At 37.8% G+C, this 23,013-nt stretch overlaps 1 protein-coding gene across 34 annotated transcripts in view; it reads right to left on the bottom strand.

Annotated features, from left to right (window-relative positions):
- Positions 1–23,013, bottom strand: part of LOC126470085 (twitchin) — a 515,873-nt gene that overhangs the window by 65,671 nt on the left and 427,189 nt on the right. For all 34 annotated transcript variants that reach the window (XM_050097601.1, XM_050097605.1, XM_050097618.1 and 31 more), the window contains 7 exons: positions 17,371–17,565; positions 16,348–16,535; positions 15,178–15,453; positions 14,708–14,983; positions 14,317–14,464; positions 8,999–9,185; positions 6,222–6,337 (listed from right to left, as the gene is read on the bottom strand). In XM_050097601.1, coding sequence (XP_049953558.1) covers positions 6,222–6,337; positions 8,999–9,185; positions 14,317–14,464; positions 14,708–14,983; positions 15,178–15,453; positions 16,348–16,535; positions 17,371–17,565 — 1,386 coding nt within the window. The remainder of the gene's footprint in view (positions 1–6,221; positions 6,338–8,998; positions 9,186–14,316; positions 14,465–14,707; positions 14,984–15,177; positions 15,454–16,347; positions 16,536–17,370; positions 17,566–23,013) is intronic.

The raw sequence follows: 23,013 nt of genomic DNA, 5'->3' as shown, positions 1-23,013 counted from the left end.
GCTCTCTCAGTAATGTCATTAAGCTTTTAAGAACAGTAACTATTAGGATTAAGGTTGGGTACCTTTCAATCCTCATTGCTGCTTTTAATTGCTTCGCAAATACTGTCTTAAGACACAATAATAGTGGCAGTCCAAAGGGGCAATGAAATTATTTCAAACTTCCTGAAAGATCAAAACTGTGTGTCACACCGGGACTTGACCACAAGACCTTTGCCTTTCGCAGGCATGTGCTCTACCAACTGAGCTACCTGAGCATGACTTACAACCCATCCTCACAGCTTTACTTCTGCCAGTACCTCGTCTCCTACCTTCCAAAGCTGTGAGGATGGGTCATGAGTCATGCTCAGGTACTTCAGCTGCTAGAGCACTTGCCTGGGGAAGGTTAAGGTCCTCAATTTGAGTCACAGTCCAGCAGACAGTCTTAATCTGTCAGGAAGTTTCATATCAGCACACACTCTGCTGTAGAATGAAAATTTCATTCTGGAAATTATTTCAATGTTGGTATGTAGGCGCAACTATAGAAGACATTCTACCAATTTAGTTATCCTGCCTGAGGACACATTGTATTCATGCAGCACTGCATCATCAGCTTCAGAGGCAGAGCAGGTTTCAGTGAAGTTTGCACACAAAATATATGGGGCTAATATTGAAAAGAGAGAAAGAGAGGGAGAGAGAGAGAGAGAGAGAGAGAGAGAGAGAGAGAGAGAGAGAGGGAGAGAGAGAGAGTTTTCTACATCAGTTAACTCTGAAGAAGGATGTCATCTGAAAGCTTAGCAACATTTTTCAGTCTTGTTTATGTGCCTGCTGACTGGTCAATGCTACAACTGTATGATGAGATGTTACCTTTAGTCATTTCAGTATTTTAGTATCACCCAGAACTTTCCATTATCATATTTATAAAATGCTTTATACTGAGATTACCTGAATCTGATTATTTTGAAGCATTACACAATATGAGTGCCATGCAGATGTGGTCACTGTGTAAAACTGGAAGCAGATTATCAAATTAGGTATGCACCATTGATAAAGACCACCTCTGTAGACAAATACTTAGCATAGCTGCCCTTAGAATGAAATAGCCTATGATTGATCTCCCATGCCACCTCAGATTTTTCTGAGGTAGGAAAATCTGGAATGGGGTCAGTTCAGCTTCATAAGGTCAAATGAAGAACTGCTTCAATAAAGAAGCAACATCATTATCAGGATTCATCTACTATCAACAATGGCTGGAGGTATTAGTGACATGTTGATCACATGTCTCATGATCATAGACCACTCCTCATATTGCCTTGTGTGTAGCAGTTGGCCACTTGGAACAGTTTTTGAGTGGTGTTTATGTTTACGTTTTTCCATTGACAATAATGGTTTGGTAGGTCCAGACAGACCATAGACAAAAAAGATTGGAGCAATGTCTTATTGACTTTAAGTAGGTAAGATGGGAGCTTGCATAGACACATGTTGTGTTCAGGTGGGGGAAAAAAAATCTGCTAAAAGCACAGTCTGCACGAATTGTAGTGTTCAAATCAGAAAGTTAAATGATTGTATAAGTAGTCCTCAACTAACAATTAACATTACAATGAAAGATATGAAGAAACTTATATCTGAAAAGTGTGAGCCATCACAAAAATCACATATACTTTTCCATTTGGAAAATGTAGAATAGTGGATATAGGTAAAATGAAAAAATGCCTACATACCAGACATGGGATGCATCTCTGTTTCAAAGGGAAGAAACTTTTATGTGAGAAAATAAGCAAAATTATCACAGAGAAAGACGACTTAAACAAAATTATCAAACACAAAGGTGATAGGTATGCTTTTTTAGAGTAAAATGTAAAAATTTAATCCTTACAAACCAGAATGTTAAGTATATAATGAATAAAATAGAGCACTTGGACATGTACCTAAATGAATCAAAACCACATTTCTTCATAGAGAGAGAAGTAGGTTGCAAGGAAGAGGAAGCATATGGATACAGGCAAAGAAATTACGAACTTATAAACTTGTATTGTAGAAGGACACATAAAGATGGAGGGATTGGCATTTATAGCAGAAATGATATAGCATGTGAAAAAATCAAATGGATTGATGATATGAGTAAAGAAATGATACTTGAGGTTTCAGCAATAAATTTAAAACTAGGGAAAAACAGTATGATTATAGCAGGCTCTGTATAGGTCACTTGGAAGCAGTATCGAACAATTTCTGAACTGTCTGAAGGACCTGCTGAAGAAGCCATCAGCGTATGAAAAACATGTGCTGTTTGTTGGAGACATCAACATAGACTCTTTAAATAATAGCAACGATTATTTATGTTATGTTGACTTAGTTCAGTGCTATAACTATTATAATATAACCTCAGAACCTACAAGAATTACTGTAGAAACACAAACATGCATTGACCACATTCTCACAAATATAACAAAGGAGAACATCAACATAACCACCATAGAAAATGACTTTTCTGACTACAGAGCCCTTGCTATGGAAGTTGATGTAGGGAGTGTAGATATAACTACAAGTGATACTGTTATGTATACAAGAAAATTTAATTATAATAAACTTAAGAGGGCATTGGGCAATGAAATATGGGAACCAGTTTACAATGCAACAAATGTGAATGATAAATGGGAAAATTTCAATAAACTATTCAATAAAACTTTAAATGAAATATGTCCTTTAGCAAACAAGGCTATTAATAATAAAGCTGAGAATTTCCCTAGATAAATCATTGAACTGAGAGAGAACGTGAAAGACTGTTACATACTCTTTAGAGATACTAAATTACACTACTATTTAACAAAATACAAACTGCTCAGAAAAAATACAGAGATTCTTTGACCTACCTTAAAACTCAGGAATAGGTCTATCAAATAAGCAACTCAACCTGTGTTAGTAAAATACCCGGGAAAATAATGTATACAGAAGAAGAAGAAGAAGAAGAAGAAGAAGAAGAAGAAAGTATAAAGAAGAAGAATCTCATGAACACACCAGCATAACATTAAAATGACAACATAACAAATGACCCAAAATAAGTGTGTGAGAAATTCATACATATGTTTCATACAATTGGCACAAATGAAACATGACTGGGCACTCAATTTAAATACTACAACACCTAGCCAATATTTTTTCATCCAATGCATTACTGAGAGGGACCAGCTAGCAATCATTTCAAAACTTCTAGCTAAAATGTCTTGTGGCTGGGATGACATTTCACCTAAACTGCTAAAGGAATGCACCTAACTGCTAAAGGAAAGCAGGAAAGTGAAGTCTCTGACATATTTAATAAATATCTCCCTCTGCCATGGAGAATTCCCTGTTTTTTCCCTTAAAAAAATCACTGAAATCCTACTGGTATATAAGAAAGGAATAAAACCTGATGTAAGAAACTGTAGGCCAATATCATTATTTTCAGAGCTTGGGACATTATTAGTGAAAGTAACATTACATCAAATTGAGTCTCCTGGTTCCGATTCCGTATAGACTGGAGAAGTAGACCCATCCACTACATTGGAATCCGGGCATTTTATTCTATGACATGCTGCCTTTTAGTGGTGTTTTGTTCTGACGGACAACAAACGTTGGATAAAAAGGTTCCAAGCTTTTTTGCTCTAATGTTTTAGTTGTATGCTCACCTGAAGATATGGTTTTTAGTGCTACAAAACCAGTAGTGATCCAATAATAAAGGAATAAATACGGTTGAATTGGTTATTACTACCTAAGATGACTACTCATAGCTGTGGTTGCTCTGCCTATAAGGTTGTCTGCAGTAATTTATAAAAGGAATGAACAGATAGTAACAACCAAATCAACCCACAAGGTACTTTAATGTGGTGTGCCCCAAGGAAGTATATTGGGGCCTTTTCTGTTTCTTGTGTATGTTAATGATTGAATTGAATCCCAAAACTGCAAGGTTGTAAGCTATGCTAACAACACACCTTTTGTTAGCTTGGGCCACGATATGCAAACTACTACAAACAGTGGTGAAATCAATTATAATTTTCTGTCAAGTTATCTTACTGCAAATAAGCTACTCGTAAATAAATAGAAGGCAATGATAATGCAATTTATGCTTATCTACAGTCAGAAATAAACAGAACTCTATCTACACCTCCATTGGCTCTTAGCTACAAAAACAAACACAATGTTTTGGGCATAATTGTTGATGGAACACCTGTCATGGAAAGAACATGTAGACCATATTTGTAAGAAAATCAGTAGGTACGTGTATCTACTGAAAAGGATCTCAGCCTTCCTGGACCATGATAGCTTGAGACAAACACAAGACAACCTTGTAGAGAAATCTTCAGAAAATATAAAATACTAACCATCTACTTTATGTACATGCTGCAAGCAATAATGTTTGTGAAACAAGATCCAAAGTATAATGTAACACACAGTAGTGTAAATAGGTGCAATACATGGGGAAGGGAAAATTATCGCACAATTGCAAGTAAAAAAAAAAAGGCTGCAGACCATAGTCCACATATGATAGGAACCATCCTTTGTAACAGACATCCATCTGACTTCAAGACAGATAATTTCAACACTTTAAAGAATAAACTTAAGCTTTTATTAATAGAGAAAAGCTGTTACTGAGCAGAAGATTTCAAGTTCTAATTTCCCTTTGTAAAACAGTGTATATAGCATAAGTTTGCTTTTGCACCAAAAAATGGTAATTTCTGATCTTCACTGTCTATATCAATGTGTGCTCTTATGTATGTTAACTAAACATTTGTACATGTGAACTAAAATTTATGCCAATGTCTGAGAACCGATTGTTATATGGACAGCAAACAAACATATAAACAAAGAGAGGTTTCATAGAATTTAGACATCCAGAAAGCAGTGGATTTTATAGTGATGGCTGTTGCAGTATATTGCAGACATTTGGGTGATGAGGTACTACACTTCAAATAAACTTCATTTTGGCTTCTATGTATTGCTTTCAATGTCAACAAAAATTGGAATGGTCACATAAGGAAGTTACTTGGCCAGTGACAGGTAACATGGTTTTCAGTCACACACTTTTTATTAAAGTTCAAAGGATTAGTGCAATATCAGTGAGTAAACTACTTAAAATCCCTGGTATTTGTTTAGGGCATCTGAAAAATATATAAAATTGATTGCAATCCTGTGTCTTATTTTCCTTGATATTAATACTTAGGTTCATGATATAGGAAGACAGGGCATGCCCTCGAGCAGCTGATAGCCGCAGACACCTTAGTGTTGTCCACAGCATTACTCTCTCTCTCTAACAAAAACGGTAGATTCAAATTAGAGACATGTAACTGAATGTACCTCCATCATGCAATAATTCAGAAATGTATATAATGATTCAAGATACACTGGATGGATTATCACAGATTGTCATCAGATACTGCAAGAGACCATGTCACATTGCTAGAAAAATAGAGAAGGTAACACAGCTAACAAAGATTATAAATTTGTTGATGAGTTGTATTAATATTATGTACTACTCACCCAAAGTATAAATAATTTAAATAATTCATAGCATCTATCTTCTTTAGTATTAAAGTACACATTCAATTATTTACTTTATAATTTTAGAGATAATGTTTTAGGAACTCAGTGACTGATAGCAAAACACTAACAAAACTTTGTCAAGTTGTTTCTTTTCCAGAGCCAACTAGTGAACAGTATGGTGCATTATAGCCTCTACCTGCACTGTCACCACACTAACATTCTCATCTCAAGTTGAAGTAACTGAAACCTGGTTGCAAAAAAAAACATAATAAAAAGTTACTGGGTCTTGTGTCAAATTTAGTCTTTGTTTTTACACATACCGAATCCACTCATTAGTCTCACGGAATCTGAACTGAAAATCTGTATTTCAGAAATGAAAATACCGTAGCAAATGATGGTACATTTTTTAAATACAATATCTGTACAGATGGTAATATGAAATTTATACTCAATGACATATGTTAACAGTCTTGTTAGTCGCATTCATGATGAAGAAGGAAAAAATTAGAGATATGAAAAGGACAAAGAAGGGTAAAAAAAAGACTCAGTCATCCATCTAGCAGCTATAAACTGAATATCATACATATCTTCTGCTGGATAAGAACATGAAATATGTTGCAACAGGGGTATCAGTTACCTAACAGACCACTATTTTGGTAATGTATCTTAAATACTGTGATTATTTTCAATACAATCAGATAAAAGGGAAGGGGGTTGGAAACGAAACTCACTTGGAGGTGGCCTGCAACAAATAGCATCAGAGGCTGAACTCCATGGACCTTGTCCAGCAGCATTTACTGCTGCCACTCGGAACTCATATTCATGATTTTCAATCAGACTGCCCACTCTGAAACAAGATAAAGTAATGGTAGAGTTACAATAATACACAAAACTTAGGAAACTTTCTTTGTCTGTGATTGATTGTAATGTGTACGCAATCAGTAATCAGTATTAGAAGTTATTATGCTTCCATAATCATAAATATTTTCCAGTGTTACATATCAACATAATTACTTAGTTGTGATTCAAAACAGGAGGTATCATACATCAGTTGATGTAGTTTGGTACCTTTCTTGTGCATGGCAGTCAGAATATTCTGAGTCATACAAAATATTTAAAAAAAAAAAACAAAAAACTATTAACTGATGAAGGAATTTGACACCCGATTTTTCCACTTAAGACTGGAAGGCAAATTAATGGTAATTTGTTCTTTACAAGGCTCAGATACACAATGAATAAACACTTGTGACCATGTGAGTGCACTAGATGCAGACAGAAGAGGTACATGGATTCCTCACCATGGAGTGGAAAGAAGCAGGAGGATTGGGGGGGGGGGGGGGGGTATGGGGGGAGGGAGGAACAACTGGCAGTAGTTTTGAGATGTGCTCCCTAAATAACATTTCCACACATGTAATGAAATTCTGCACTTACACCACAAACAATAATCAAGTATGCATGGAACTGAAATGGTCAGTGCAGCAATAGAGGGGTGTGGGGATTATAATTATATGTAACAACAAACTTACAGTAATATGTAAGCATGATAATATGTTGTTTCTAGATCTTATGGCAAAAGAACCTGGAGAAAAGCAGTGCCATGTTACATTAAAACAATATCTGGGGATAAATTGATGCTTGTATAATAGTAATGCAAATTTCCCTATGAATACATAAATATGCACTGATGGAAAAAACAGCAACACCAAAAAATAATTAATGTAGACTAATGAATTTTGAGAATGCATTTATCTAGGTAACATATGCAAGTGATTAACATTGCAAGATCACAAGTTAATGTAAGTGTGACCTAAGGCATTGCAAATGTGAAATGCTGGTACATTAATAACCAGTGTAACCACCATAATGTTGAATGCAAACATGCATGCACTGTGGTGTACAGTTGCCAGATGTCAGTTTGTGGGATTGAGTTCCATGCCTATTGCACTTGGTCAGCCAATACAGGGATGGTTAATACTGTTTCTGGATGCTGCTGGAGTTGTCGTCTGATGATGTCCCATATGTGCTTGGCTGGAGACAGATCTGGTGATTGAGCAGGCCAAGGCAACATGTCAACATTCTGCAGAGCATGTTGGGTTACAAAAGTGGTACGTGGGTGAGCATTATCCTGTTGGGAAACAAGCCTTTGGCCCTCAAATGGCCTCCTACTAATCAAAACAAGGCCATTACTGGCACCAAGGCAGAACCAGCTTTCATCAGAAAACACAATAGACCTCCACTCCTGCCCACCACTGAGCTCTCACTTTACACCACTACAATCGCAAACGGCAGTGGTTTGGGATCAGTGGAATGCACACTACAGGGTGCCTGACTTGAAGCTGTCCTTGAAGTAACCGGTTTTTAACAATTCGTTGTGTCACTGTGGGGCCAAACACAATGGATTTCCTTCTCAGTAGTTCCATGTGACTGTCCAGAGTCTGGTCTTCTTGTGACCACCACTGCCAGCAATCATATACAGTGGCTACAACATTCCTGTCAAGTCTTTCTGCAATATTGCAGATGGAACAGTCAGATTCTCACAGACATATTACATTTCATTCAAACTCAGTGAGGTGTTGATTATGGTGTCTTTTTTGTCATCTTAAAATCAGTCTTGACTAACATGAACTCACCACATTCAATCTCAAAGGCAGCTAACACTCATGACTGTTACAGTGTGTATTTAAAGCATACCTGATTTGCATCTTCACACTAGTGCTGCTCTTGCGTGACTGGTACAAAATCTGAATAGACATCATCTTTCAGATGTAGCAACATGCCTACCATCTTTCATCACAAAGTAAATAATACGAATGGGCAAAATCTGACAAATAATATTTTGCTATATAACATACAAAGTGCTACCATCATAAATGTTCACTGATGATTTCTGCTTGATTTCTGCTATAGTTTAAGCAAATGAAGTACCACTTATAATACATCTGAGTGACATTTATGCTGCAAAGTAGGCGGGAGTAATTTAAATCAGAGTGAATGTATCAAAAACGGATTTGTGTATTCTTTTGAACAATGCTCAAAGATCTAACAGATGCAGTGCAGCTTAAATAGTGATAGCAAGAATTTTTGATTATACAGGGAACAGATTAAATCTAGAGAAACAATTATAGTTCACCTGACTATAATAAGTTCATGTCATACTGTTCATGAAACCAAATATTAGCCCTGGTAACCGCATAACTTAATAATATTGCAACATATTCATCTAGTTTACTGCACTCTTGAACCTTTTATAATTTCTAATGTCTCATTAATTTTCATGGAAATCCACAACAAAAAATAAGGACATAATGTAGAGACATTACTATGAGCACAATTTTATGTGCATTAATCATTGCTTAGTAGAGAATGAAGGGCAAAACAGTGGACTGTATCACCATGATAGTGCTATTTCAACATCTTACAGCTCTCTCTGTCAAATACAGGTACTGTATACACATACAAAACTATCCACACAAATAGATGGTTTATTTATGTATCTATGTATACACACTTGTAACTTAGATCCTGAATCAGCACATGATTGGCTTTGGTCCACTTGTCTTCATTTATTAACTTCTTTTCTACGATATAGCCAGTTATAGGTGATCCTCCATCATGCCGTGGTTTTGTCCATGCAATTGTAATAGAATCTTCTGATGTTTCAACTCCACGTGGTGCACCAGGTGCTCCAGGAGGATCTACAATAATAAATAAAACAAGTATATGTCAGGAACAAACACTAAGAAATTTAAGACGGATAATGTTTAGGAACAGAAGTGGATATTTAGTCTCTTCAAAAGCACTGTAATGTAATACTGAAATGCTGATTTTTTATCTAACTTTTGATAATGTAATTATCTGAACAGAACAACTGAAAAATGGATGCAATGTTACTTGATCCCTAAGCTAGTTCTGTAATGAAATGTATACTATTTGGGATTGTTGAGACTATAGTAGCACACAAAAAATTTTAGGTTGATATGTAGGTCAATCCTGGATCACTTGTGCTTATGACAGATACTATTTGTTATGTGGAGTAAAATGCTTTTAACAATGAAGCATATCTACATTGAAGGATATAATCCATAAGCCGCCAAATGATGCATGGCGGAGGGTACCCTGTACCACTATAAGTTGTTGCCTTTCCTAGTGCATTCGCAAATGCAGCAAGGAAAATACAATTACCAATTTGCGTCTCTATGAGGCCTGATTTCTATTATCATGCTCTCAATGACCTTATGTGAGATGTATGTGGTGGTAGTAAGGTCACTTCACAGTAGACGTACGTTACAAATGATGGTTCTCTAAATTTTCTCAATAGGGGTTTGCGGAGGGGGGGGGACAAACCTGCCCAACTCTCCCTCCCCCAAGGTTCTCATTTGAGTCCGCAGAGCATACACTATAAAATTATAAATTAATGTTGCTGAGTGAGTCTTTTGAACAATTCATGGATAAATGAAGGTGGCATTTTAAATGAATGTTGTGTTTTTCCCACTTAAGCTGTATTTGTTGAAACTTAGTCTTTGTTCAATGATCAGGTTCAGCACATCATGTGAGTATGCTGTCATTTTCGTACTTACACCAACTTGTTCTAGTTAAACACTCAAGTGTTTTTGAAAATAAACACAACACAGCCTTAGTGGAAAAATGTCATCTTCATTTAATAAATTCATGGCTGTGTTGGCCACTATGGAGAAGATGGTCACTGATAAGGTAAGATCAATTTCATTTATTGTCATTGTGGATAATCAGAAACTTTGAAGAATCTACATGTTGTTTCTGTTAATATTACACTACTGGACATTAAAATTGCTATACCACAAACATGATGTGCTACAGACACGAAATTTAACTGACAGGAAGAAGATGCTGTGATATGCAAATGATTAGCTTTTCAGAGCATTCACACAAGGTTGTCGCCGGTGGCAACACCTACAACGTGCTGACATGAGGAAAGTTTCTAACCGATTTCTCATACGAAAACAGCAGTTGACCGGCATTGCCTGGTGAAACGTTGTTGTGATGCCTTGTGTAAGGAGGAGAAATGTGTACCATCATGTTTCTGACTTTGATAAAGGTCGGACTGTAGCCTATCGCGATTGTGGTTTATCGTATCGCGACATTGCTGACAGCATTGGTCGAGATCCAGTGATTGTTAGCAGAATATGGAATCAGTGGGTTCAGGAGGGTAATACGGAATGCCGAGTTGGATTCCAACAGCCTCGTATCACTAGCAGTCAAGATGACAGACATCTTATCCGCATGGCTGTAACGAATCGTGTAGCCATGTCTCGATCCCTGAGTCAACAGATGGTGACGTTTGCAAGACAACAATCATCTGCACGAACAGTTTGACAACGTTTGCAGCAGCATGGACTATCAGTTCGGAGACCATGGCTGTGGTTACACTTGACGCTGCATCACAGACATCAGCGCCTGCGATGATGTACTCAACGATGAACCTGGGTGCACGAATGGCAAAACGTCATTTTTTTGGATGAATCCAGGTTCTGTTTACAGCATCATGATGGTCGCATCCGTGTTTGGCGATATCGCGGTGAACGCACATTGGAAGAGTGTATTCGTGATCGCCATTCTGGCGTATCACCTGACGTGATGGTATGGGGTGCCACTGGTTACATGTCTTGGTCACCTCTTGTTTACATTGACGGCACTTTCAACAGTGGATGTTACATTTCAGATGTGTTACGACCCATGGCTCTACCCTTCATTCGATCCCTGCGAAGCCCTACATTTCAGCAGGATAATGCACGACCGCATGTTGCAGGTCCTGTTCGGGCCATTCTGGATACAGAAAATGTTCAACTGCTGCCCTGTCCAGCACATTCTCCAGATCTCCCATCAATTGAAAACATCTGGTCAATGGTGGCCAAGCAGCTGGCTCGTCACAATATGCCAGTAACTACTCTTGAACTGTGATATCATGTTGAAGCTGCATGGGCAGCTGTACCTGTACACGCCATCCCAGCTCTGTTTGACTCAATGTCCAGGCATATCAAGGCCATTATTACGGCCAGAGGTGGTTCTTCTGGGTACTGATTTCTCAGGATCTATGCACCCAAATTGCATGAAAATGTAATCACATGTCAGTTCTAGTATAATATATTTGTCGAATGAATACCCGTTTATGATTTGCATTTCTTCTTGGTGTAGCAATTTTAATGGCCAGTAGTGTATATCATCTTGACCCATCTGAGAAGCAGGATACTGTGAGAAGGGAGTGTTTCTGTTTCAGGTCTAGTAGAATAAACCAATATAAGAGGGTCACAAATACCTAATTTGTGGATATTAAAAGGTTTCAGCTTTCTGTTTTTCAATTAGGACTGTTGGGTGATCTGAGGAGTTGGTACTTTTAATCTTGGCATATGAATACAGGAGGATACAATTTATGACTTCAAGAAGCAACAGAGGACATGGTGTAGAATTTTTGGTATTCAAAAACTGAATGTGCTCTAGTCGAACTGACATTCCACCTGCATAATTAAATGTTCTCTCTATTTTCTGTTAATTATATATGACTTAATCTACACTGATATTCTCCTATAGAAACCACAGAATTCTTCTTTGGTTTCTGTGTGTATGGGGTCTAAGGGTGTGGCCATGTACTTTTGTGAGCAAAACACTCAAAAGTTTTAGACCGGTCATAAAAGATAGTGATGGGTGGTAATGAACTGATTATTGATTCAACAATTTGATTTGTGAAGTAGAATATAACTTTATCCATTGACATGGCTTACTGGATATCAAACTAGCATTTGTTAGGAATTTCGTGCCTTCTCAGGTATCCTACAATACTCATACGAATCAATTTGCTAAAGTTTTTAGGAAACTAAAATTGGATACTTTGGAACATTCATTTTGTGTTCCTTCTTGAAGAGTAGGTTTTCAATAGTGTATTTCAATCTTTCTTGAAAAATTCTTGCTGTAATGATTACTTCAATGTATCATGTACCACTTAATAAAAAACCATGACAACAATTCCATATATTTATACAACTACTATCAATTTTCACAAAATTTTTAGCTTTCATGCATTTGATAATTATTTTAGTTTCATGACAGGAGTTTTGTTTACTATGGTCAGCTTACTGAAGAAGATCCATAGATTCAACTCTTGTAGCCAATATTCTCTGCTGCTTCCAAACAACTGACTACTGAAGGCACTTATAAGTGATTCTCAGTTACACATCAAAAGTTGCATACTGTATTAATTCTATGTCAGTCCCATTCTCTACTCTTTTCCCTGTCTTCATTTCTACAGCCTCCCATATTATTTTTGGTTTTCAGGTTGAACTGTCAGTTATAATTTTAATACACAAGCTTTTAAGGATGTTTCTATGAACATGACAGTATAGTCTGTACCATACTGTTATCTATATTTCTTGAGAAAACTGTTTTTCCGTTGTATGACTCTCTCTCTTTCTTCTACAATACATTACATCACATTTTAGTATCTAGGATTTAAACTGATCTTCAGTCAGAAAATTATTATTCTTTTTTGGCATTTTTTGGAGAACAGTTTCACACAATGACACAAAGTGATTGATACACATGTTACATTTCTAATGAACATTTAATTTTCAATATACTGAATAAAAATGAAATGTTGTAAAGAATGAATAGAAAGAAGATTAGGGTTTAATGTCCTATACATGAGGAGATCATTAGAGACGGAGCACAAGCCTGGGAAAGGAAATGGGAAGTCTGTTTCTAAGGCACCATCTCAGCATTCAGCTTACACAATTTAAGGGAACCATGAAAAACTTATATGTGGATGGACATATGGGAATTTGACATGTACTCCTACTGAATGTGAGTCTGATGTCTTGATCAATGCTTCATGTTAAGGGCCAGCTCGAGACTTTTTCTCCACACAAGCAACATATTATTTGGTGGCCTTCCCTCATGTCATTCTTCGCTACTAATTATGATACACCCTGTATACAAATTTTACACCTTTTGTGCCACTTTCTGCTTGGTACCCCAAGTGGCTGCTTGTGTCTTAAAATGGTACTGTTCATATCACTCAGCAAATAATTATTGGAGGATGCTATGCATTAATTATTGATTACCCTGGAGGACCTGTACAAGCGTATTGCATAAGTAGATGTAATTATGTCCTTTGTTGAAAGCAATTGGCTAGTTCAGAAAAATAATTTATGACTTGCCTTAAGAGTTAAGGTGGCACTCTTACCATTGTGTGTGAAGTTGTTAATAAGACTTTTATTATTACTGTCACTCTTATAAGGAAACTGACCACTAAAATTAGGTTACACAATTCTTTTATGTGTTCAGATTCAACACTACTGCTGTTCTCTGTGAGAAAGCTGATACTGAAGGCTCCCATGATGACTACCTCATTGGTTCTAGGATGTAATCATGTTGAACACAAATCCAGTTGTTTAAGGAAATAATTCATTTTTCCTGAAGGATTTCCATATAATCTCATTACTATGGTTTAAAAATCATTTACAATTATTCTTGTTCCACAGATGTTTGGTACTTTATTTTCCTTTCCTTCTACAGTTTTGGTACATGGTATGACAGATAATGTGCCAGGAAAGATAAATAATAGTAACAGGAAGAAGAACAGAAAATGAACCTTAACTATAGTGTAGTGATGTATACAAATTCTTCCACAGCCAAAAACGTTTTCCTTTGGCAAAAGAAAGCCATTTGATGTATGCAAAGTCTTTCATAGCAGAGAAAGTGCCAGTTTCATTGTCTCAAGTGTGTCAACCATGTTACTGACAATCCCAAGAACAGAAACACTATCTGATATACATAACAAATGCCGTGTTAACATACCAAATGGATGTCGTGCTCTGACTGGGTCTTTCGTTACAGCAGGATCCGAAACACCATATTGGTTTTCAGCCATTACACGGAATTCATACTCATGTCCAATAACCAAGTTTCGTAATCTACAGAATGGTGTAGTCACATAACTGCTCACCTGTAGTAAACAGAAATAAAAAATAAATGAATATTAAAAAATATAGTTATTCACCAAAAAATACTTCATTTATTTTTGATAAAGGACTTGTTATAGTGATTTTAAATTATTTAGCCAGTAACATGTGATAGTTTTACAAAACAGCAGATTCTATGAATCTTTAGAATAGTATAGCTGATAGCTTAACTTTTCACCATTAGTTATATTGAAGTTAAAATCAAGTAGATTTTAAGTGTTACATACTTTTGACCATGTTGGTGACCTCGGTTCTTTCTTCTCTACAATATAATTGGTAATGTCACCACCACCATTATCCTTTGGTGGGTTCCAGTATAAAGTAAGTGCATCTCCTGCGAATTCATCAGCACGGAGATTTTCTGGAGGACCAGGTCGATCTAGCACACGGACATTGACTGTAGCTGTATCATATCCAGATGGGTTCCGTAGCTGAAGCCTATACTGGCCAGTATCTGATCTCTTAGAATTCTTGACAACAATGCTTGCAAAGTCATCAGCCAGCTGTAAAAATGAGTGACTTATGAAACATTGCACAGAGTACCAAGATGTATTCTCATTTATTTGTAAGATGTATTCTTATTTATTTGTAAGCCAGAATTAAACTTACATTAGCACAAATTTCCATTAATTGACACTTATATAACACAATAGTTTATTATGCAGTTAAAAAATGAAAAAAGAGAGATTTTACTAACCTGGTGGAATACTCTAGTATCAGCCTCATCCAGTAAATTATCATTTGCAAACCAAGATGCAGTTGGCTTAGGGAAGGCAACATATGGCACATGGATGGAGAAATCTTCACCAGCACGCACCGTAATATCACGTAATGCTCCCAAATCCATGCATGGTTTATTAGGCTGCTCCTCAATAAGTACATTCTGACTAGGTCTGCTAGGTTCTGATGGCCCTACATCATTGACAGCAATTACACGGAACTGATACTCATCCCCTTCTTTAAGATTTGGTACCTGTTAAAGTATTTGAAAATCTTAATGTTATGTACACTATAAGCACATAAACAGGAAGATATAGAAATAAAAGTTCAAATCATGTTCAGGATAATGAAAGTACTGTAATTACAAAGGCATGATGGTGAGAGGTAAGATGAAAGAATAAGAAAGAAGATGTAAATGAGAAACATTGGCTATGGGATGCAAAAGTTCAGAGTTATGAATGAGGCATTCTTTTATTTTTAAATTTCCATGAATTACCATTTGTACGATGGTTCATGATCATCCAACTGTCAACAAAGAACACAATAACTTAACTTTTTGGAACGGTTTTTCCACACTGATAAAATTACATTTGAATGTCAAGTGCCCAAATTTTCTGCTAAATTATAATGGAGGTTCTGCCATGTTCATGTACAGCTGACTGTAAACAGAGTTTATGAAATGTCACAGCGACTAAAATGTGACATATAGGCCAAAATAAAGATGATTTCATCATAACAGTTAAGACAATTTAGTAATTTCATTATATTCATCTCCACACTTCTCTTTAGCTTTCTTCAGTGAGTGTTAAAATTAATGAAATCATGAATGATCATTACCAAATGTCCCTGTTGTGATACCATCACTAAATATAACACATTGTTATCACATATCTAAAATGTAATTTGTGGTTTTGTTGAACTCTCATATTAAACAGAGGTTAAAATTTAAGAGGTATTCTGCCTTGTGCAAGGCACTCTTTTGTAGTTTTGTTTTCACCCATTTGTAGTTTTGTTTTCACCCAGACTTGTTTCAGCACTTTTTGTGCTATCTTCAGAGGTTTTATTTGCTTATTTTCTTTCTGCAAAATTGTTGTATATGCTGGTAGCTTTACATCTACTACACAGTCTACAGATTTTTCAATCTTACCTTAAAGACTGTAACAGGAATAGGTGCTCCACTAGCATCTGACCAGTCCTTATCTCCTTTTGCCTTCTTTTGTACAATGTAGCCCTTAATCTTAGCACCTCCATCACTACGTGGTGGTCTCCAGGATAGAGTTACACTATCTTTAGTTACACGATCTGGTTTGGGAGGTTCAGGGGCATCTGGTTTCACTGTAAAATAATAATAACAATAAGTTACACACACACACACACAAACACACACACACACACACACACACACACACACACACACAGAGAGAGAGAGAGAGAGAGAGAGAGAGAGAGAGAGAGAGAGATAAGATGTCACACTACAAATATCAGAGCAAGGATGTGTGTCTGGAAAATTGATTTGTGAAAAGTATAGTACTTTTGTATGCCTTAATGTTTCACCTGTGAGTCCTATGGTTCAAAGTAGCTTCAAAAACTGCTTGTAATGTCTAATATGGTGATATAATTATCTTAGAACTTCCTCTAAAGCAATAGCAAAAATATTTTTATGGCACATTAGAGTGCAAACACATATGCTTAGGAATTTTAAAATGAAAAATTATTAATTGACACTAAATCAGTGAAACAAGTGGAAGTTTATTTTTACAGTTGGTAGGCTTCAAAGACACAAATATGAGACTAATTATTGTTATTAATTATTTTATCATAAATTCAACTAATACTTACAGATTTCTTTTCAACTTATTTATAATTATTTAACTGGATAAAAATTCATCCCTTTCTCTACAGTTTATGTGTAAACTTCAATTTTTGTGCATTTCTACTACCATTATATGAAAACATATTCTTTTAAAATCAGCATTTGTTGGTGTAATTTCCAATTCATTGGAAACATTTCAAAATCGATGCATGTTTATCAAAGAGAAATATAAATAGGTGACATAAATGTCCAAAACTATTACAATGATATGGCCAGTTTAAAAGAAATTTAATGAAATTAAATGACATTTTGAATTTTGTATTAAAGGAATGATGTGAGAAAATGTTGATTACTTACATCTTTGTGCTTGAGCTGTAAGTGGTTCTGTTGGCTTGCTTGGTTTGCCAGGACCAGCTTCATTCAGTGCTACAACTCTGAATTCATACCTATTTCCTTCTCGAAGATCCTGAACAGTGTAACTGGTGTTTGGTGTTGGATAATTGTTTACTTTTATCCATTCACCACCACGTTCACGTTTCTCAACATAGTAACCTGCAGCAATAAAAGAATATAAGAGCATTAACTTATTAGTAACAAGTTGAGAACTACAGACTAATAGCCCTGTTGTCATGCTTTCTCAAAGTGATAGAAACAATAATGAAAAACAGGCTTATGAGCTATCTAAGTAAATTTAACCTCCTCTGCAATGACCAGCATGGTTTCAGGCCTGGTAGAGGTACAGAATCTGCAATAGCACAATTTACAAAAACAGTTTTACAAGCACTAGATGAGAACAGCTATGTAACTGGTCTCTTCCTAGACTTGTCTAAGGCATTTGATACAGTTGACCACAAGAAGCTGTTGCATAAGTTAAGAGGCACTAGGAGTAAGGGGAGTGGTTCTCAAATGGTTTCGTTCATATCTAGAAAACAGAGTACAGTCAGCAGAGATCACACATGTCTCCAGTGGATCAAAATACATTGAGAAACATGTATCTGATCCACAGTATATCAATACTGGGGTTCCTCAAGGAAGTGTACTGGGCCCAGTATTGTTTCTGGTGTATATAAATGATTTCCCACAACACATCAGCCATGGAGAGAAGATATTATTTGCTGATGACAGCAACATAGTAATCACCAGTAAGACACCAACACAAATGCTGGAAAATTCTACTGAAGTGCTGAGGGATGTTCACAAATGGTCTCAGGAAAAAAAAGTAACTCTCAACATAAAGAAAACAAATAAAATATGCTTTAGAATGAACAGAAAACAGAGTCCCTTAAATTTAAAACTAGATAACTTCTCCACAGATGATGTACCTACAACAAAATTCTTAGGGTTGCACATTGACAGCCAAATGAAGTGGAGTGAACATGCTATGAAACTCTCAAAAAAGATATCCACAACATGTTATGCACTTAGAGTCCTTGTATCTGCATGCAGTAATGTATGTTTCAGAACTGAATACTTTAGTTATGTTCATTCAGTAACCATTTATGGTATTATTTTATGGGGAAACAGTGCTCAGAATTTACAAACAGTATTTAAAATGCAAAGGAGAGCAGTAAGAATTATAATGAAAGCAGTAAGTGGGCCCACTGCAGAGAACTTTTCAAAATGTTAGAAATTCTAACTGTTCCTTGTGAATTTATATTCCAAACCATAGCATACATCAAGAAAAACATACAAAATTTAGCAAAAATAGCAGTTTTCATAATTATAGTAGAAGAACAAGTCACTGTCTTCACCTAGACAGGCAGAATAAACATAAGACTCAAAATAGCTTCTTGTATGAACATGTAAAACTGTATAATAAACTGCCACAGAAAATAAAAGAAACAGATAAGATGTACCGCTTTGGGAAAAATCTTAAATTGTTTTTGCAGGAACATTGCTTTTACACTATAAGTGAATTCCTTAGTACAAAATGATTGCAAATAACTCTTCTTTCACAATATTTAACTATATGTAACGTTTTGATAAGGACTGTAAATAACTTATATGTCACAATGTTTAACTACATGTAACAGCAAACTGTATGAATATACGAATGTACACAAACTGACAACATCTATACATTTTAAAATGTCCACGGATGGCTAAATAAATAAATAAACTAACTTATTCATACTCAGAGTCAGCACTGTCGCTGTGTCATTGACTCTGACAGAATGCTCAAGAAACCACTAGCCATGAAAAAGAGTAACTGTAGTTGATTGGAGAGTCTAAGCTGGAAGGGAGTATGTGTGGAAAATATGTTATATGACTTTCAGATGTCAAGATATTACATTTTTCTGCAACTAATCCATGAAAGAAACTAATAGCTAGTGGTGTGCAATCAGAAGGCAAGTGGTGCTGTGACACACAGTGGCAAGGACCATTATACCATGTGACACTGCAGCCAACAGCAACATTCTGTTGTGTCAATCTGTAGTGAGCACTCCAGAGTGGATGTAGAACATTTAGCATTGATTTTCATAATAGTTTTTTGTTGGGAGGTTACTTAGCCCTTACCAGATTGGTTTGACGGAGGAGATAGAGAAGATCCAAAGAAGAGCGGCGCGTTTCGTCACAGGGTTATTTGGTAACCGTGATAGCGTTACGGAGATGTTTAATAAACTCAAGTGGCAGACTCTGCAAGAGAGGCGCTCTGCATCGCGGTGTAGCTTGCTCGCCAGGTTTCGAGAGGGTGCGTTTCTGGATGAGGTATCGAATATATTGCTTCCCCCTACTTATACCTCCCAAGGAGATCACGAATGTAAAATTAGAGAGATTAGAGCACGCACGGAGGCTTTCAGACAGTCATTCTTCCCGAGAACCATACGCAACTGGAACAGGAAATGGAGGTAATGACAGTGGCACGTAAAGTGCCCTCCGCCACACACCGTTGGGTGGCTTGCGGAGTATAAATGTAGATGTAGATGTACAATGTTTATTATGGGTGGCATAAAGCAAGCACGACAAGTATTATGTTAAGAAGCAACAGATCTAGTTTTCAGAGCACATAAATTCTAGTATGAAGAGTCGCGTGCAGAAACAGTGGTTCAGTAAACCATTCACCCCAGCATTGCCAGTTATCAGGGTAGGTAATGGCAGGAGCATCAGGCCAGCATTGCCAATTATCAGGGTAGGTAATGGCAGGAGCATCAGGCGTGGGCCGAAGAGAGTGAGAGCACACTGGCAATGCTGAAAACTATTTTCCTTCTCTCTGAACAGAACAATTCATACTGCCACCTTGTCACAGGCACTATAAATGATGTCTAAAATGTACTTCAATATAACCTTTGCCTATTTTTATGTTTCTCTTCTCTCTTCAGTTGTAAAGGACCATAAATCATTAGCATAGTTTGGTGGTTGACTTGTAACTCTTCTTATAAGCATGTCTTTGTTTCTTTGATCGGTTTAAAGAACTATTTTCTTTTCATACTGTACAGAAGATTACCTTGGAGTCAATGTTCCTGTTTTTTGTCCCATTTCTCTACTGTTTTGAGTACAGTCGAACAGTGTTATCATAATGGATATACACTCCTGGAAATTGAAATAAGAACACCGTGAATTCATTGTCCCAGGAAGGGGAAACTTTATTGACACATTCCTGGGGTCAGATACATCACATGATCACACTGACAGAACCACAGGCACATAGACACAGGCAACAGAGCATGCACAATGTCGGCACTAGTACAGTGTATATCCACCTTTCGCAGCAATGCAGGCTGCTATTCTCCCATGGAGACGATCGTAGAGATGCTGGATGTAGTCCTGTGGAACGATTTGCCATGCCATTTCCACCTGGCGCCTCAGTTGGACCAGCGTTCATGCTGGACGTGCAGACCGCGTGAGACGACGCTTCATCCAGTCCCAAACATGCTCAATGGGGGACAGATCCGGAGATCTTGCTGGCCAGGTTAGTTGACTTACACCTTCTAGAGCACGTTGGATGGCACGGGATACATGCGGACGTACATTGTAGTGTTGGAACAGCAAGTTCCCTTGCTGGTCTAGGAATGGTAGAACGATGGGTTCGATGATGGTTTGGATGTACCGTGCACTATTCAGTGTCCCCTCGACGATCACCAGTGGTGTACGGCCAGTGTAGAAGATCGCTCCCCACACCATGATGCCGTGTGTTGGCCCTGTGTGCCTCGGTCGTATGCAGTCCTGATTGTGGCGCTCACCTGCACGGCGCCAAACACGCATACGACCATCATTGGCACCAAGGCAGAAGCGACTCTCATCGCTGAAGACGACACGTCTCCATTCGTCCCTCCATTCACGCCTGTCGCGACACCACTGGAGGCGGGCTGCACGATGTTGGGGCGTGAGTGGAAGACGGCCTAACGGCGTGCGGGACCGTAGCCCAGCTTCATGGAGACGGTTGCGAATGGTCCTCGCCGATACCCCAGGAGCAACAGTGTCCCTAATTTGCTGGGAAGTGGCGGTGCGGTCCCCTACGGCACTGCGTAGGATCCTACGGTCTTGGCGTGCATTCATGCGTCGCTGCGGTCCGGTCCCAGGTCGACGGGCACGTGCATCTTCCGCCGACCACTGGCGACAACATCGATGTACTGTGGAGACCTCACGCCCCACGTGTTGAGCAATTCGGCGGTACGTCCACCCGGCCTCCCGCATGCCCACTATACGCCCTCGCTCAAAGTCCGTCAACTGCACATACGGTTCACGTCCACGCTGTCGCGGCATGCTACCAGTGTTAAAGACTGCGATGGAGCTCCGTATGCCACGGCAAACTGGCTGACACTGACGGCGGCGGTGCACAAATGCTGCGCAGCTAGCGCCATTCGACGGCCAACACCGCGATTCCTGGTGTGTCCGCTGTGCCGTGCGTGTGATCATTGCTTGTACAGCCCTCTCGCAGTGTCCGGAGCAAGTATGGTGGGTCTGACACACCGGTGTCAATGTGTTCTTTTTTCCATTTCCAGGAGTGTATTACAAAAATAAAGTCATTTAAATTTGCATGAACTCAATCTAAGTTTCCATACTTCAGCACCATATTTTATAAACTTAAGTTTAGTTATTTATCCTGTCTTTCCTCTTGTCATATACTCTGCTCATAACCATCAATCTTTGATGTTGCTGTCAATTATAACTACAATTAGGCTGCAGTGATAATATTCTCAACAAGTGTGTTGCAATAATGTGACAGAATGTTGTTTCTTACTTTGTTGGTATTGCTGTTTCACTGCACTCCATCACTCTGGTGGGTTGGTATATTTTTAATATTAAATTATAAATACTCAACAACTGCATAAGATGCACTGAGGTGACAAAAGAAATGGGATACCTCCTAATATTCCGTTGGATCTCCTTTTTCCTGGCATTGTGCAGCAACTTGATGTGGCATGGAGTCAACAAGCCATTGGAAGTCCTCTGCAGAACTATTGAACCATGCTGCCTCTGTAGCCATCCATAGTTGTGAAAGTGTTGTCAGATTTTGTGCACAAACTGACCTCTTGATTATGTCCAATAAATGTTCAGCAGGATTCATGTTGGGCGATATGAGTGGCCAAATCCGTCACTCAAATTGTCCAGTATGTTCTTCAAACTAATTGTGAGCAATTGTGGCCCTGCAATTGTGGCCCAGCAACAATTCCATTGTTATTTGGGAACATGAAGTACATGAATAGCTGCAAATGGTCTCCCAGTAGCCAAACATAACCATTTCCAGTCAATGATCAATACAGTTGAACCAGAGAACCCAGTCCATTCCATGTACGAACAGCCCACACCATTACTGAAACATCACCAGCTTCCACAGTGCCCTGTTGACAACTTGGATCCACGTCTTCGTGGGGTCTGCGCACACACAAACCCTACCATCAGCCCTTACCAACTGAAATCAGGACTTATCTGACCACGCCATGGTTCTTCAGTCACCTAGGGTCCAACTGATATGGTCACAAGCTCAGAAGAGGCACTACAGGTAATATCGTGCTGTTAGCAAAATGAAATTTGGCATTCTGGGCACACTTTTGACAA

Source organism: Schistocerca serialis, chromosome 3 (assembly GCF_023864345.2).
Source record: "Schistocerca serialis cubense isolate TAMUIC-IGC-003099 chromosome 3, iqSchSeri2.2, whole genome shotgun sequence".
NCBI classification, from domain to species: Eukaryota; Metazoa; Arthropoda; class Insecta; order Orthoptera; family Acrididae; genus Schistocerca; species Schistocerca serialis.
This window is presented reverse-complemented; position numbering and strand designations above follow the sequence as displayed.